General features: G+C 38.5%; 1 protein-coding gene across 1 annotated transcript in view; it reads left to right on the top strand.

The window, feature by feature from the left end:
* dpp6b (dipeptidyl-peptidase 6b) overlaps positions 1-18287 on the top strand; it is a 105709-nt gene that overhangs the window by 51978 nt on the left and 35444 nt on the right. The window contains exons 2-3 of the mRNA XM_036138198.1: positions 9137-9251; positions 14427-14525. Of these exons, the coding sequence (XP_035994091.1) occupies positions 9137-9251; positions 14427-14525 (214 nt within the window). The remainder of the gene's footprint in view (positions 1-9136; positions 9252-14426; positions 14526-18287) is intronic.

Here is an 18287-nt window from a genome sequence, read left to right as displayed (position 1 = left end):
CTAGTTTGCTGCTCCCAGACAGTGACTACATTACAGCGGAGCTATATATCATGTGTCAAGTGTCCTGTATCTTTAGACAGCGGCGCCTCGCCCTTGTTTCCCATGTCCCTCCTCTCTCTTGTCTTACTTGAGTCTTTCTGAAGAGTTAATCTCCTCAGACCCCATGTTTCCTTCCACACTTAACAGCGATATTAGTCCCCGCTGTACAGCTCACCGGTGAACTCCATCTTTGCAGCAAATTTGACTCAAACAACCCTCTTGGTTCCCTTGGAAACCAGGTGCTCAGAGATCAGGAAAGATCCATTTCACACTTCAGCAGAGAAACAAAGAGATGGTTAGACAAAGGGAGGTAGGAGGGAGAACGGATTAGACAGACTGGCAGGTGGGGGGTAAAGGAAGTTTGACCTCAAAAGAGGCGCCATTGTTTGAGCTCCCCCCCCACCTCAAAACAAAAGTGAAAATAGCAACAAATAGACTGAGAGAAACGTCGTTGACTCCCCTCGTGGGATATTTCTGTCCTTTGTACTTGTCAGTGCTGAGATGTCCTGGTTTTATTTAGAAGGGTTCGCGGGGAGGAGGTGAAAATGGCTGCCATTTTCATTTATTGATGCACCTCTTATTGTTGTAAGGCACAGAGGCAGGCTGCTGGAAGACGATGGCCTAATGAAGACAACTGAAAGCATCTCCTAACTTCAGAGATGCTGTCCCATTTCAACATGCATTTTTTTTGGGGCTTTTATGAAACGCTCTTTAGGAATGGAAACATATGCAGGGCTGGGAAAAAGTATATAACCCCTTACAGAGTTCCTCTGTTTTTACTTTTTTTTTGTCAAGCTTAAATGTTTCAGATCATCAAACATGTTTTCTCATCAGACAACGCTAACAGACAAAAACTGTTTTTTGCTACAGATGCAAGCTTTGCACCCCTGTAAAACTATAATTGCCACTTATTTAAACCGAGAAGAAACAGAATAACCAAATAATTGCGCCTGAATTTCAAAAGCCACGCACGGGCCTGATTACTGTCTGAGCTGTAGGGTCAAGAATTCACTTCAGCAGACCTCAAAGATATCAAAATACCTCATGAAATACCTCAAAGATATGAAAAAAGCAACGCACAAAGCCCCGATCTAAGAGAACGAATGACAAGCAACATTACTGTCATCTATCATCTCAAACAAAGTTGGAGTACACGGAGGAGGTTTAATGAGAAATTATTTTTTCACACAGGGCCAGGTTAGTTTGGTCAGCTTTTTTCCCCTTTGGTAAATCAAACCGTCATTTAAAAACGACATTGATCAAAGGATAAAAACAGAATAAATCTGCAAAGGGACAAACACTTCACGCCTCTGTAAGCTGCTGAAACACGTCTGAGAATGTGGAGATGGATTCTGTTTGCCTGTGTGGGATTATTCTGGAAACAGCGCTGATCTTTTTTTAAAGGTTTTATGGGGGTGACTTCAGCCTGAGTTTGGAGCTTTGTTTTAGTGCCTGAGTAGGTGGGGGAAATGCTCTATATTTCACACAGAGATAAACCACTCTGCGCGGGCAAGCCAGTCAGCGCTTATATACTTAATAACAGCAGATTGTTTGAGAGATAAGTGCAGTTTTAAAACTCGCTCCGCTACTTTCTACTCCGACTCTTACAAATCCCTTTTTTTTCCAAATTTGCAAGAAGATAGAGAAAAAAATGGAGTGAATCTTAAAAAGAAATAAATATCTACATGTTGTTTTGATCACAGCTGTAAGAGAACATGTTTTTTATTTTTCCGTGTTTTCTGGCGGTTTTTAGAAAGCGTCGGTGACAAACCGGATTCATATTGCCGCTCGGTTGAAGAATTCATCAGGACAGCTGATCAAAAAGGTCACTGTCAGAAAACTGGGTCATCTCCTCACATATCAAATACTTCAGTTTAGCGGCTTCATTATTCTACCCGCTAACACGGTAAATTTGAATGGGAGCCTTAAAAAGGATAAAGGTATTTATGAAAAACGTGAAGACACTTTAGGTCTTGGAACAGTCTTGCTTTACTACTGCAAGACTTTACTACTGCAAGCATTCTCACACGAGAAAGCAGTTTTAACCTTTCTCTATTTGCAGTAATCATGTTCATTCTTTTACGGACCGGCTGTTTTATAAAGTAACTTGTTTTTTTGTTGTTATGCAGTGTGATGCATGCTTTGGTGCTCCTGTCTCTTCATATTTTAACTCAGGTACCCGTCTTTATGGGCTTTAGTTTACCCCTTTGCAGTGAAGGGCTCCCATTTTGTGCCATTGCTTCTCAATCTACTTTCATTTCATACCTTTTAAAACAATTTTACGCGCTTAAGCATGACGTTTGAGTTTATTTCTTTTAACGGGTCACTGTTTAGATCAACTATGCAAACAATTATTCGCCAAATCACATTTAAATCTCAAATCATTTTATTCAACTGAATTGCCACAGGTCATTTAAAACGCTTGTGGCTTCAATAATCATTTCGGCCAGGTGAAGTGTGAAAGATCACAAACCCTGATCAAAACAAAACTAACTCCACTCTTGGACAAAATGCGTTGGGGTCACATAACTACATGTCCTTACAATGTAGGACGATGAGTACATTGTAGAAAATTACTCAAAATCAGCAGTAATCAGAAGGGCCTCCATTACAAGCAGCTCCTTTTCCTGTCCAAAAAAATCGCTATGAAACGACCAACAGTGCAAAAGTCCAAGATGGCGGAGGATGGAAGTGACCATCTTACACAGTAATGAATGCTTTGTTCATCTTTAGCTGTAGCCAAAAGCTACACTTATTCAGAATTTCTTTTAAACCGATATTGTTTTACTTTTTTTTTTTAGGAAAATCTACTATTTTTGTGGGATTCCAATTAAAAACCCACTATTATTTATCCTGTCGATAATGTCTGCATAAACTACATAAAATTACTGAAATAGAATATTATGAGCATTACTAAAAGTCCCCCTGCCCCTCCCCCAGATTATTTTAGATGTGTTTTACTCGATACTACTTACAACTTCTTGTCAGACATTCACTTCATCAACTTATATTTAAACTTTAATTAAAACAGAATCGCTTTCGTTGACCAGCAAGCTACGTTTATAGGTACCCCTCTATAAAATAGGTGAACTGGACCACTATCTGAGGGCCTGCTTCAACGTTTGGTCGTTTTCCGAATCCCAGGCAGCAGACGCAGAAACAGTAGCATTTTCTGCAAGCCTGCCAACGTTTCGGGAAATGTTATTTCTGGCTCAGGGAGAGGTTGATGTCAGTATGTCTTACCCATTAAAGTATGATAACGCAGGGGAATTAGGATCATTTGAATCTGGGATGTTCACCTTACTCTGAACACGTTTTCCTCTGCAGCAATAAATCAGCCTATTGATGCAACTCCTGTTTTCCTATGTGTACTCACTGCCTTCGGTATTGATTTGCTTTGCTGTTAGGCAAACTGCAGAGACAGAAGGTGCAAAGTCAAAGAAAACGCAGGATCATTTTCAGCATTTAATTGAAAGTAACTGGCAGCGTTGCATTTTGGAGGCTTCAAAGAGCCGCGCAGCAGGCTCTCCCTGCCGAGCAGTGGAGCTGTCTCAGTTTCACGTGTACATGGACCCCTCGTTAACTTGTGGATGGTTCACTGAGCTGCTCCATAAGCACTTTCGCCGCTACAGGCAGTCGGAGACCTGGCCTAATTGGCAACACGGTTATGAACAGCTGGACTGATACGGGTGGCTGGAGCTCCTCAGCCTCCTCGGTATCTGTGAACGGAGAGATTAATGTGGAAAGCGGCTGTTTGTGCACACAGATCGTGACCTCTAATTTGAAAGCTCCAGACGGGGATCCCAAAGTTGAACCTTAACATTTTAATCTGGAGCTCGTTTATTATATTATTGAGGGTACTCAAGTGCAATTATTCTAAACTGTGCTTGTCTATAACCAAAAAACGTTTATGGTTAAATATTTAGGATGCAAAAACTTTTTAGAGCCCAGTTCATGGGCACTGAGAGAAGGATATTTTGCCTCTTTTCTCCATTTGGAAACTCTTATTTGTCTCTTTTCTGAACACTTTTGCTGTTGTGTGTATTTTCTTGTCACAATGCACACATAATTCTGTAATATAAAATTCAAAAGGTCATCCCCCACATAGAAAGACATTCTGATTAATTAATGTTACCAAACACAAGCAGCTCACCTATGAATGCAACATTGCCCAAAACAAAGATCCAGGACAACACTGAAGAAACCTTTGGTCAATTTTCTCTGGGGCATTTAAGGGTTCCTAGAAAAACCAAAGAAAACTTCTTTGTTAGAGCTGAAGGTAATTACATGGATGCTCTTTCTACTGGATGGAAGAATTACGATAAAAATATAAATCCTTTCTTAATGCTAGGGGGTAGGTAGCAACCTTTTTAAACCACAGAGCCATTTTTACTTTTGCTCTTTCTAACCCAAACCTGTCTAGTGCTGCGATACTTACATGACCTTTCAGAAAAATCAAATTTGTTTTATGGATTATCCCTTATTTTATGAAGACTAAGAACTTTGAAGCACTGCTTGGTCCCACGTCTGTGCTCTTTGATGCTGAGACATACTAACTTCTTATGTATGAGGCCATAAAAAAAATATAAAATAAATTTAAAAGGCACACAATATTGATAAAGTGCAAAAAGTAATTAAAGGGCCTTTATTTTAAAAATGGCACTGACCAAGGTGTTGTGATTAAGTTTGGTCTTTATAGAGATCATTGTCTGTTGTGGCGTGGCTTCCTTTTTTAATTACAAAAGCTGAATGAACTGTCAGTAAAGTAATCGCTCCTCAAAACTAACAGCAGATTGTCAAAATAAACTTATAACAACCACAATAATAATGACACTGCCAATGCCAATAACTGAACTTAGGCCTCAAGTTCAGTTATTGGCATTGGCAGTATCATTATTATCGTATCATCCAGAGTGAACCCCACATCTTTCCTAATGAATGGAGGAGATGTGCACCAGCCTCCTCGTGGATGAGCAGGTATATATCCACTCTGTTGTGTAGATGTTATACTGAATACAATAGATGGATGGCTGGATGACTGCTAGAGAGACTAAAATTATTTTATAATTGAAAAAAAAAAAAACATTCAGTTTTTGTCTGATTAAAAACAAAAAAATTATTCTACCATTTAATTTAATTCTGTTATGGAGTTTATATGTTGTATTTGTATGAAAATACATAGAAACCCTGCTACAATTAACCATTTCAGCCATTTCTGCTCTATATAAATTTTGGCCAAACTGATCAAAAGGACTTTGGAGGTCCCTAAGGGGCAACATGTTGATCTGGAGCACACTACTGGTCTAGTCAAAGAAATGTATCTGTGTAAACGTTCAAAAACAAAATAGAGGCTTAACATGATGAACTTGTGTTTTAATGCCAAAATATGGAAAAGTTAATGTCTCGACTGCAGTTACTAGTATCCCAAGTCTGGTACCAAACACATCTAGGTTGCTGAGTTAGATGCATGTTAAAAGAAACATCTTTTTAAAGAATGATCTATTGGGTGTTATAGGCTGTCGAGTGTTACTAATGGGATTAGTGAGGCAAAAAATTACAGATTTGCCTGTTTAACTGCAAAACATTTAATAACAAAATGACGATAAGGTCGACGATAAGTCGACCTTATTAAATTACAGTACATTTGAAAGAGAGAGAGGTAACAGTATTTCTAGCCTCTATTTTTTAAGTTCTCTGAATTAAAACGTCTTATTGACAGTCAAATCACCGATATGATCAGAAGCCCTGAAACGATACAGAAATTTTTAAAACTGTTGTTTAACGCATTCTTAAAGGAGCAATAAGTGATTTTTTTTCCACTAAGTGGAGCTTCAGCTCTATCTGTAGACCAAAACAAGAAGTGTATCAAGCCATGCCTCTACCTCACTCCAGCACTGGGCACCCATTATCCCTTCTCACCCTTCTCAACTTTATAATGCTGTTAGCAAGAGAACGTTTTGATCCAACGGGCGTGCTCGCCAACATTTTGTGCCTGGCGATGGCATTTTTCGGGTAGGGAAGGGTAAGCCCTGAGTGGCAGCTGTTCACATACATGCGGCTGGCCGGGCTATGTAAACAACAGATTAGAGAACAACACAAAGATGGTGTGTGATATTTAACCATCCATCCATCCAATGGAGGTATTTTAAACCATCCATCCATTTTCTGACCCGCTTAATCCCTCATGGGGTCACGAGGGGGTGCTGGTGCTTATCTCCAGCGTTCACTGGACGAGAGGCGGGGTTCACCCTGGACAGGTCGCCAGTCTGTCGCAGGGCAACACAGAGAGACAAACAGGACAAACAGCCATTCACACACACACTCACACCTAAGGACAATTTAGAGAAGCCAATTAACCTAACAGTCATGTTTTTGGACTGTGGGGGGAAGCTGGAGTACCCGGAGAGAACCCACGCATGCACAGGGAGAACATGCAAACTCCATGCAGAAAGGTTGTATTTGAACCCTGCACCTTCTTGCTGCAAGGCAACAGTGCTACCCACTGTGTCACTGTGCAGGCCGTAATTGAACCATAGTCCATCTAAAAAAGATACTTTTAGTTCTTCACAAAACATTTCTGTCTTTCTATCTGAAATCATTACATTTTGCTTATTGCTTCTTTAGGTTACCCCACACAGTCATCAGACTGATTTCCAAGCTTTGACTAGCCCACCCATATGCATTTAGATGTGTCTCTTTAAATCACTCTGATGTTGCCTTACTGGTATGCTTACTGCCATTTTATATCATTCCCACAGAATGATGCTGCCATCATGGTTCTTTTTGTGAGAATGGTGTTTTGGTATCAAAGACTTTGGGCAAAATAGTTTCTGGTGTTTCATTTAAGTCCCACAAAACAAACTTAATATCTTATACACATAAATGTAATTGCCAATTGTTATTCTTGAGATTTTTGTGTCTCATTTGTTTTGCGAAATTCTTTGGGTTTTTTTGTACCGCTTTTTTAATTTTGCCCCTCGCTCAATGACAGGTATAAATCAAATTAGATCATGTGACATTTAGATTACCCACTGGTGCAATTTTAATTAAGCGACCTTCAAAGGGGACAGGAAGCACCAGATTTAGTTTCAGAGGATTCAAAAGAAGGAGGACGAGTTTAGAAAAATGCCTTTTTTAAGTTTCAAATCACCAGTCTGGAGTAGTTTGTTAATTTGATACATTCTTCAAGAGATAAGTGGTTCAGTCACATTTTCTAGGGTAACGATACAGCAAGAACAAAAGTCTGGGTTATTGTTTAGTATGGAACTGATCTATTGTCATCTTCAGTACCTGAAGGCTTTCATAATTCATCTACAGACTGATACAAATAACTGAGTTTTGGTAAATTGGTGGTTAACCCTCATCCATAGCAACTCAGAGAACCATCTGTTTCCACCTCTTGCAAATGGACACGATATGCTTACAAGTGGTTGATGATGATGTGTTTGTGCCAGTGCAATCACACAATAACAGCACTCAGATTGCCTCCATATCCAAATAGTTGAAGACATATGCTTTCTGGTTTGGACCAGTCGTCTTTGGCCACCAGTCTGCCGCCTCCCACATGTCTGCTCTTAAAATGTTTTCTGTTTCCTGTGGATTTTTCCAGTAGATGCGCCTCAAACAGTGCTGATTAGCTATCTACCATCTGCTGGGCTGCTCGGGGGGAGCGGTTCATTATTCTGCCCGTTGCGCCTGCTCTGAAGCCGTCGCTCCACTCCAGCTATCAGGCAAAGCTGCGGGGACTCCTCGTACGCGAGCAGCGGGGAGCGGCTCAATGATTGCAGAGTTATAGTGCACGAAAAGTGGTTGAGTTGTAAGCATCTGTCTGTCAGAGAATAGCCCGTTCTGCGGCCAATCTCTGCTTTCCAGCTGCGTTGGTACAATATGTTTCTGTCCTATGTGTGATGAGAGGAATTTTAAAACACTGCGTGCATCCAAGGTCATCCTGAGACATTACCTATACAGTGGGATAGATCAGGCCGTCTCCTGAAATTGTTTTTATTTGTAAATGGGGTAAATTTAACTTTTTTTGTTGCAACTCACAGCTATTTTAAATGACTTTTATTGTCTAATAACCAACCTGTCTTTGTATTCATCAAAAATCCAATCATCTTCATTACTTATTCATCCCATTGACTATTTCTTAAAGAAATTTATTGAGGTGGAAAACACAGTGATGGTGCCTCGCTGAGCTTATTTAAAACCGACAACTACAAATAGTATATAACCGGCATTTAGTGAAACTGCAGTCCAAAAAGGGTAATTGATTGTGAAGTTTACACTAGAAGGGCCTTGAAATTAAGTAAACTTGGTTTAAAAACATACTACAGTCATATGCAAGAGCTGAAAAGCGCTAAATAAAAAAAGGAACACTTTGAAAACACATCAGATCTCAATTAGAAAAAAAAAAAATCCTGCTGGATATCCGTACTGATATGGCCTTGCAGCAAGAAGGTCCTGGGTTTGAGTCCTACTCTTGCCCTGGGTCTTTCTGCATGGAGTCTGCATGTTCTCCCTGTGCATGAGTGGGTTCTCTCCGGGGAACTCCGGCTTCCTCCCACAGTCCAAAACTATGACTATTAGGTTAATTGTTCTCTCTAAATTCTCCTTAGGTGTGATTGTGTGCGAGAATGGTTGTTTGTCTCTGTGTTGCCCTGAGATAGACTGGCGACCTGTCCAGGGTGTACCCTGCCTCTCACCCATTGACAGCTGGAGATAGGCACCAGCACCCCTTGTGACCCCAATAGGGATAAGCCTGTCGGAAAATGGACGGATGGCTATATATATATATATATATATATATATATATATATATATATATATATATATATATATATATATATATACATATATATATATATATATATATACATGTCTGTCTGTCTGTCTGGATTTTAGCATAATGAACATTCAGTATTGAAACTTCTGTTTTTTTTTCTGAACTACTTTGATAAAAAGGAAAACAGACAGTTAAACTTCATCAGTATCATAAAATCCAGCTGTCCAGCTTAAGTGGGCAAAGTATCTTGGAAGACTGAAAAGGTTGATTAATACTTCATGTGTCTCTAACATATCGTGTTTCTGTCATTTCTAGGACCTTGTGGGCAGCGCACCACCTCAGAGGAACTGGAAGGGAATAGCAATCGCCCTCCTCGTCATCCTGATCATATGCTCTCTGATCGTCACCTCCGTTATCTTGCTGACCCCTAGTAGGTATCACACGACCAAACTCAAACACTGTAAAACACTTCCTCTCTTGAAAGACAGTACTCTGCTTTATGATGCATGACAACATGACCTCCTGGTGATGCATATAAATAGTGTATTTTTACATTTCATTTACATGCATTTTGAGCTTTTCGGAGGACGTTCCCCGCAGTTTAAATGACACAACAAATCATGAGGGTTTAGACAAACTGCAGGAAAATCTGTCTTACTCTTCAACGAGACACGATTATTTGACATCTTTTAACTGCGCTACTTTATCACACCAGGCATCAAAGTTTCATATTTTCAGAGAGTGGGATGTGAGAAAACTTGCAAAAAATGAAATATAAAGGAAGTAAACTTTAACTTTATATTATTAAAGTTTCCTGAGACCGGGCCGTATCAGCTGGTGTGATTTGCATTTAAAGATGTCATTATATTTGCCCTAATTCTCCTGACACTCCTGAAGAACTGGGTCACATTTTCAGCACAGGATATTATCATAAATGTATTACTGACATTTAGATAGTTAGTTACCTAGCTGTTTGTGGTCTAATTTAAATAATTAAACAGGCAAACAATGCATAATTAATATTGGTGAATCTGCACTGATTTGCAGTAGGTGACAAAAATTGTATTTTGGAGATTTTGTAATAAATGTTGTAAAAATTTATTAAAATTGTTAAACCTGAAAGCTGTTTAAGGAAATGTTGCCTCCAAAGTTTAAATGTTCTACTAGACTTCATATTTTGCACAATTTTACACATGCAGTGTTGCTCTCAATGTCTACAAAGCTTTAAAACTAAATAATTATTTTGTTTTAGCAGGACAATTTCATAAAAATGTTAAATTGCATGTGGTTGATATTGCTGCATAAGTAAATTCTCCAAAGAATTTCATAAAATAAATAGATAATGTCAGCTTTTTTTTTTTGTTAGGCTAAATGTCCTTCTCAGTAAAAAGGTTAGGTGCGGTAATGATATGTAGCTCTACCTACAGTAGTTGACTACACTCTGATTGGCTGACTGCCCCTCAGCAGGTCCTTTGGTATCCACTTTTGACATTCACACGGCCTCATGTGTGCACAACAGATCATATTATAACCCCCAAAACCTCAGAAAAATGAAATTTGTTGTTATGGCCCCTTTAAGACATCTGCCTTTTAATGTATCTATTTATTTAGTATTTTAGCATTGTTTGGTATATTTCATTTATTTAGTGAGAAAACAATTATTTAACAATAAATGTTCTATCTCAAATAAACAGGTGGCGCTGTTCTAGGTACGAATTTTAATCCCTTTAGAATTACTGTAACTGGAGCTTTTTAATGTATACATTTATTGATGGTCAAACTTTATAAGGTAATTTGTCAATCATCACTTCCTCTTTCCCTGAGATACAAATATGACATCACAAAAATTTGATTCAATTCAGACAGGTTAAAATGAAATAATTTATGCTCTTAGATCACCATCCTTAACAGTTTGAACTAAGTTCACAGCTCCAACAGGAAGTGGTTGTTATTTATTTATCATGATTTGTTTGACAAAAAGTCTAAGAATAAATACCATGTAGGTCATGGCATCACTCACAAATTAGCATGTCTACAGTTGTCATTGCTTAGCGTCCATATTTTTCACTCCTGGTGTCTTTGCTCACGTTTACTTTATTTTATTAAAATCTGAAATTCCCAAAAATAGCTGCTCACATTCACATATGTTAACGCTTTTCTCGCAGGAAGGCAACTGATATTTTGAAAGAAAATCTGCCCATTTAGTTTGTAATTGCAGTCACTTTTAACACTCTTATTACCATCACATAAGCCATGATGGGATCTGGCATTAGATAGTTGTTTTGCCCTTTAAACTGTTATTGCACAGTGAAAAACACGGTAATACTGAATAACTGTCAGACACTCAAAGGTCAAAGTGTCTTGCAGAAGCGGCCGAATCCCTCTTTGCACCTTTTTTGTTAATTCTACAGCCATTAAATCTGAATAAATTCAGGTCACCGGCATATAGTTATAGCCATAAGGGAGTTCAAATACAACTATATTCTTCTTTTATAAAATTTGTATTCTGTTTAAGCACGTCAGCTAACAAAGTGCTAGGGCAGTAAAAGATGCATTTTATTTAGAGCTTTGAATTCATCTTTACATGCTGGTACTATAATTATAACTCAAAGTGTAGTCATACTTTAGAATAATATACTTAGAATAGAATATAAAGTCTCCACTGCCTTAATGTTTACAGGAGAAAGATATAAACTCAGCCCACTCAGGGGAGTCAAAAACAGGATTGTTATGCTATTTGTTTGTTTTTTTTGTTTTTTTTTCCCTCTGGTACTTATGTTTGCTTCAGATGAAATAATGGTATTAAACATTTAAAGATGACTAAATTAAAGGATTTGTTTAAATTCAACGAGAGTCGCTCAATAGAGGTCAAAAATGCTAAAAAATAAATAAATAGAAAAACAATCAAAAAGCAGTTATTTGGGTTGTGATGAGAGAATATGTTGTCATGTTTAAAAAAAACAACAACTGTGTTCTGAGAAATGTATAAGATGTTTATATTTGTTGATTTTATTGCTACCAATGAAAATCTGTTAAACCCTAATAATTGCCGTGTAAACCATGGGTGCGAGAAAGCTGAGCGTTTTTGAGACACCTGTTCATCAGCATGAATACACATGTTTTCCTGCACGCACGGCTGACTTTACACTGAGTGCCGCAACCTGCAGACTGACCTCATATGATTTGTCTTGGCAGCAGCAGTCTGCTCCCTCCTGGAGCTCAGGCAGCGATTTTAATTTGATGACCCTCCTGCAGCAGGGCGCGTTTTTACAGACATCACCGCGGCGATTCTGTGCTGGTTTTTTTACACGGACAAAGGTTCATCGTTTCACAGGATAGAGGGCCTTTTAATGTGTAATGCCATTCACTCCTGTTTTAATGGGGATGTTAATGCGTTAACAGCTCCAGCCTGATGTCAGATCCAATTTTCCTTCAGATATCAGCCTTCTCGCGCTTGCCGGAGGAGAGAATTTTTTTTTTGATTTTTTTTTTTTTCCAAGCCGATAAACATTGTTTGACACCGCTTCACACACATTTACTGCGCTCAAACAACTTGAGGCCTGTCAAAAAAAAAAGTAATTATCCATTTGGAAAATTAATATCAGCCTGTCAGTCTTTGTGATAGCTGTTGTTTCTAAAACATAGATGCAACAGAAAACGCTCAAAGAGCTCAGACACCGGCCTTGTTTCCCTGTTTGGTGCTCAAACCTGCGGTTCTTCTGCCAGCTCTAGATCCCACTTTGACTTTTGGGCTAACAAGGTGCTGCCAACCTTCTGCACATATCTGTGAGGAGCCACTCACAGACCAATCAAGCAACTTCTTCTTCTTTTGTTTGCATTTTGTTTTTTATTCTACGTTAATGGTAGGGAATACATCTTTAAAGCACTGCAATGTCTGTAAAATAGCAGATTACTTTGAAATGATGAAACGCTTAAAGCCGCTTCACCTTCTTAGGGCTTTTCCTTTGAAACTGGTAGACGTGGTTGCTTGAAATGCTAATAATGTTCACAAAACAAAACAAAGCCCTTTTAGGTTGACCTCAAATACTGGCACTTTTCTATATATATATATTGTTAAACCTGATGTTTACATACACTTTCTGAAAGAAGTCAGGCTACGTTTTTTTTCCTTCGCTGTCTGACATTAAATGAAAGTAAACTTCTCACTTTTTTATGTTTTTACGGTTACAAAAAATTGCTATTTTATTTAATAAAATGTCAGAATGAACAAAACTAGTTTTTGGACAGGTTGTTTATCATTTGCATCAAATTAAGAAGTTTACATGTATTTCCTTAATATTTAGAAGAATTGCCTTGTAAACTGTTACAAACATTTTGTCTCTTCTTCCCCGAGCTGCTCACAGTAGTTTGCTGCAGCTTGGGCCCGTTCCTCCTGAAGAGAGTAACAGAGTGTTGTTTTAAGGTCACCTTACCCACACACAACTATTTATCTCGGCCCGAACACTTTCTGTCTGAAATCTGGGTTTTGTGATGGCCACTCTAAAACACTGACTTTGTTGTCCTTAAGTAATTACTCAATACTACTTTTGTAATTAATTAATTGGGTGGTTAAAGTTATTGCCCAGTTGGAAGACCTTTAACTTGTTGGGTTGCTGTCTTGAGAGCTTCCCTCAACCTTTCCAAATAACGTTCTCTCCATGTGATTCTATCTATTTTATAAAGTGCACCAGTCCCTCCTGCAGCAAAGTAAACCCAGAACATGATGCTGCCGTCGCTATACTTCACAGTGGGGTTGGTGTTCTCAAGCCTGCAAGCCTTGCCCCTGAAGTAACCGTGGTCATAGTGCCACAGGACTTCAATTATAGACAACAAGACATGTATCCAAAAAATAAAGTCCCTGTTTCAGAGTGTATTTGCAAAATGGATGTTTTTATTTTCAATTTCGTGTACTGGCTACTTCCTCTCTGACTGGTCTTGATTCAACCTTACAAGTTTAATTGCTTTTATTTCTGGAGTTGATACACACACTTTACACCAAACACGGCCATCTTTGGAACACAGAACCCGTCTCTGTTGAAGGCTTGACATTTTCATGCTGTTTTAAACTTGCACATATTTGTTCAAACACCGGGCCTTTTTCAAATTGTACCCAACAATGAACCAGACTCGTTGAGGTGCACAATTATTTTCTTGACATCTCGCCTGATTTCTTTTGATTTTCCAATACTGTCACCCCAAGAAGCAATATGTTAGATGTGGGGCTTGAAAGCAAACTCTGACACACAGCCATGCCCTAATTACATCAGATGTTATGAATTTAAGGCCTGCAACACCATGACACCATAATCTGGGTTTTCCAGAGTAAGTAAAGGCACAGTGATCTTAGTGTATGCAAATTTTAAAATGATAAAATAGTAATTAAAATAATGTCTTAAAAATAGCAAACTGTTGCCAAATTTAGCAAACACTAATACTTTGGGTCATCCTAACTGACGTGAATGTGGGTAGATTTCATGTCAGTTTGGGAGAAATTTAAAGGTTATTTAAATTAAGTTAATCTGATTATCTGGTTCCCAATGCAGAATATTTTGTCAACTATTAAAGATATCCATGTTAATTTATCTAACTCTGATGCATTTGACAGGTGAAGATGACAGCCTCGCTCTTAAGAAGAAAGTAACCATTGAGGACATCTTTGGTGCGGACCTTCGAATCCATGACCCAGACGCTAAATGGCTCAGTGGTGCGTTGACAGTTTAGCTTTGACATTTAAAAGCTGACTTCTTTGTCAGAACACAACCCATACTCAGACAGTTTGACATTTTCTTCTCGACTCACAATGTGACGTTGGTATTAATATCTGACACATTTTCTATCTGGAGGTAAAGCTTCCTGAACATGCATGTGCAGCATACTGGCACTGAAAAAAGAAAACATGCACAAGTAGCGAGATTATAGTTAGAGCAAATTCAAAACGCAAAGTACCTATTAACTCATCAGGGTTATTTTTTTTTTTTAATAAATTATGAAGCAAAGCTTACAATCAGCTGAACTCATTGGCATCTAGATCCATTTAAAGTCTTACAGCTAAGTGAAAGTTGCATTAACAGGGTGTCTACAATTAAATATTTATTTTAACTGTAAATTGTATCTGGAGGACGTGAAGCACAGATGAGAGCTGAGGCACTTAAAAAGCTGTAACAGTTCAGCTTTGTGGATGAAAATGAAGAGATAAAAAAAAGCTAAATTGGCTTTCTTTTCCGCTTCATTTATATTCCACAACAAGAGCATTTGGCCTGTCTCTTTTTGTCGTACGCTATCCAAGGAAAAGAGAACTGTTTCTTAGAGCCTCATAACTGAAGGCAAAGAGATGCAGACACGTTGCAGAATAAGTCCAGCTGCAGGGGCAAGCTTTAACACCAGATCAGCGTAACATGTGCAAAAGGTGCTGTGCACTGTAGTTTTCCTGCCACTCACTTTTTGAGGTAAGAACAGGGATGAAAACCGGCAGTGGAGCTCATCCATGTTGGAGCTGCAAACCTACGCCCCCTGGTGTTCACTTGGAAAATGCTCCATGTGATTTTAGTTTGCAACGTGGCACTTCTTCGCTTGGACTGGGTTTTTTTTTTCTGCAAACAGACAGACAGACTAAGTTGTTTTGGTGAACAATGTTTGAGAAAAGGATTGTTGTTTAAATTAAGGAATAAACCACAAAATTATTTCCATTTAGCAAAAGGATGTGAGAAAGAAATGTATAAAGTGGGTTCCGCCCGGAGTGCTTGTATGGTGAAACATATCACCTCTTGGAAAAACAATGGCAAATTATTCCTATCACATTCTGGTCCTCTTTCATGAGGTGTGGAGCACAAAGAAGGAATGGATTTCATCCAAATAAATAAAAGATAACAGTGTTTTTTATGCTCTTAAAGTAAACGGCTGATCATTAGTTAGCACTTGATCTGCTTAACTTGACAGCACAAGTACACATCTTCTTTGTGCTTTTAATGCAAATACATCTAAACACAATAAGACCCCTTAACGTTTCCCCAGTTTAATTAAATGTCACATAAGTGCACTTTTATCCCTTACTAGTTTAAATCAGACAAAGCCAAACCTAATTGTAGAATCAGCACACACAACAGACTGAAGACACGACATCGGCGCCAAGTTTGTGTGTATGGGGGAAAAAAGTGGGAACGAGGGCATTTAATGAGACAAGCTACAACGTGGAGTAAAAAACACTACAGGAAAACAAACCACAAAGTAAACTCACTGACATGTGATATTTGCTTGAAAGCCAAGTCAATTTATCTGTACTTTTGGACGGATTGCTCAATAATCTGTCTCTGTGTTATTCTAAAGTTTTCGTGGGGATCATTGCCTTCTGTGTTTTTGTTGTCTTTGGACATCTCAGTTGAGCTGCTAAGATCCACCAAGCTTCTCCAAATCTATGCAGCGTTTTTCGGTCCAAACTGCAGCAGTTTTACCTCTAAACCTGAATGGGGGCTGAACATACTGTTTCCAGTACATCAGAAGAACCACATCAAAACTGTGTAAATAACTACAGAGTAAATAACTTTGTTCAGGAATTCCTGACTAAGATCACTAAAAAAAAACAAAAAAAAAAACATTCAAATCACACTTGTTGGGGTATATATAAACAAGTTGTACTTTAATTTACCAAATAACAGACTTCTCTGGAAACATTACCAGTGTCGGTTCCCATGTGTGGATTTGCTCTTTTACAGTTTTTTCTTCATGCCAGGGATGTTTCCATTTGCCTCAATTGTTGTTATTGTTTCAACTCTGTACCATATTGCTGGAAAAAACCCTGATGTAAACCTTTGGTTCGGGTCCATCTTCATTTCCCATTTGTAGCTGTAGCTCAGTGAGACACCATCATGTTTCCAAAGAGCAGACCTTAGTGATAGATGAGATTCTTCACTCTTGTTTTGGTGTCACTTTTTAAAATTTCACATCATAACACAGAATTTCTTAGAATTGCTTAGGTTTTATCAATTAAAGTGGCCTGCATGTGTTCAGGTTTAAAACCGACATCGTATTTGCAACGCAGACCACTACACATCAGTCACAATCGCAAGGATTCTTTGAAGAAATTTACACAATGAGAGCTCTCGTTTACCTGTGGAATTGATTAAGTACTGTCGAGTTGAATTGACCGCCACATGGAGCCTTTTTCCAAGTCCTGAAGGCTCTGATGAATTAGCACTGGTAGAAAAAAAACAAAAACAAGGCACTTATCATGAGTGGAAAGAATTGCTTTGTAGTTGGATTCAGCAAACTGACACTTTCTTTGGACAAGCAAGGCACAAACTGATCTAGAAAATATAGAAGATGAAGAAAGTTATTGGAAGGGAGAAACATACACATTCTTTTTAAATTTGTTATCAAATTCCTTAAAGCAGACAAAGGGCGTGTCAACACTTGTCCTTTTTTGTCCTAAATTAATTTTACTACTGTACTTCGTGTTTCTAAGTCCCCCCTGTGGTGGTGTAGCAGGCCAAGTCTGCGTCTTTGAAACGGAGGTTCAAACTCTGGTTGCATCAGGAAGGGCATCAGGTGTAAAAACTCTGCCACGTCTGAACAAGTTATGGTGACCCCTCAATAAGATAACAGTCAAAAAGACTTACATTTGTGCTTTAAAGATTTTTTTATTCTGCTTTTGTTTATTTCTGCTTTATTTCCAGAAATAAACTGCAGACATTTCAAATACTCTTAAATACTAGACACCCTCAGCTGTAACGTAGCCTTCTGATTGCAGACGCGTTTGCATGTAGCGCACAGGACCATCTGTCCCCGTGTTCTGCCGAGCAGATTATCCACTGATTACTTACATTACTACCTTATTAACATGTAATTACTTACAAACTCATTTGCCTGCACCCTTCATTTGCAACTGTGACGAAAACGCCCTCAGCACCTGATGAAACTCCCGCAATCAATTGTGTGACATTGCGCTTGTCATTTAAGTTAAAGCAATCAGCATCCATTTGTTGCTAATGACCTTCTGATCAGAAATCCGACGGGACAGCCTCTCACTCGAGCGGCTCTCATCAATATTTTGTGGACTTCTTTCACAGCAGAGCGTAATTGATCCCTGTTGCTCTTTGATCACATTCTGCCTCTGAAGTCTTTTACTCACCTCTCTGAGTTTCCCACACACTCCCGGCTCCAAATACAATGATTCAACCTTCACATTGATCTCTAAAACAAAGAGGGGCCTGCCGTCTGTCTGTCTGGCGTTCATGTTTTTGAGATATAACAGAATATATGAAAAGTATGGTGGTTTCAAGTCCCATCTATTTTAATTAAAAAATTATTGAAAATGAGCTGAAGATATACATTTCTTCCAAATAAGGCACTAAAACATCTTATAGGTCATTAATATTTTTTTTTTACCTTTTTTCAAAGGTAGTTTGACCTGTGGGTGCCATTCCCAGAACAAAATTGAAGGCATTAGGAATTTGGAGCATGTTTTTTTTTT

Source organism: Fundulus heteroclitus, chromosome 6 (genome assembly GCF_011125445.2).
Source record: "Fundulus heteroclitus isolate FHET01 chromosome 6, MU-UCD_Fhet_4.1, whole genome shotgun sequence".
Lineage (NCBI taxonomy): Eukaryota > Metazoa > Chordata > Actinopteri > Cyprinodontiformes > Fundulidae > Fundulus > Fundulus heteroclitus.
This window is presented reverse-complemented; position numbering and strand designations above follow the sequence as displayed.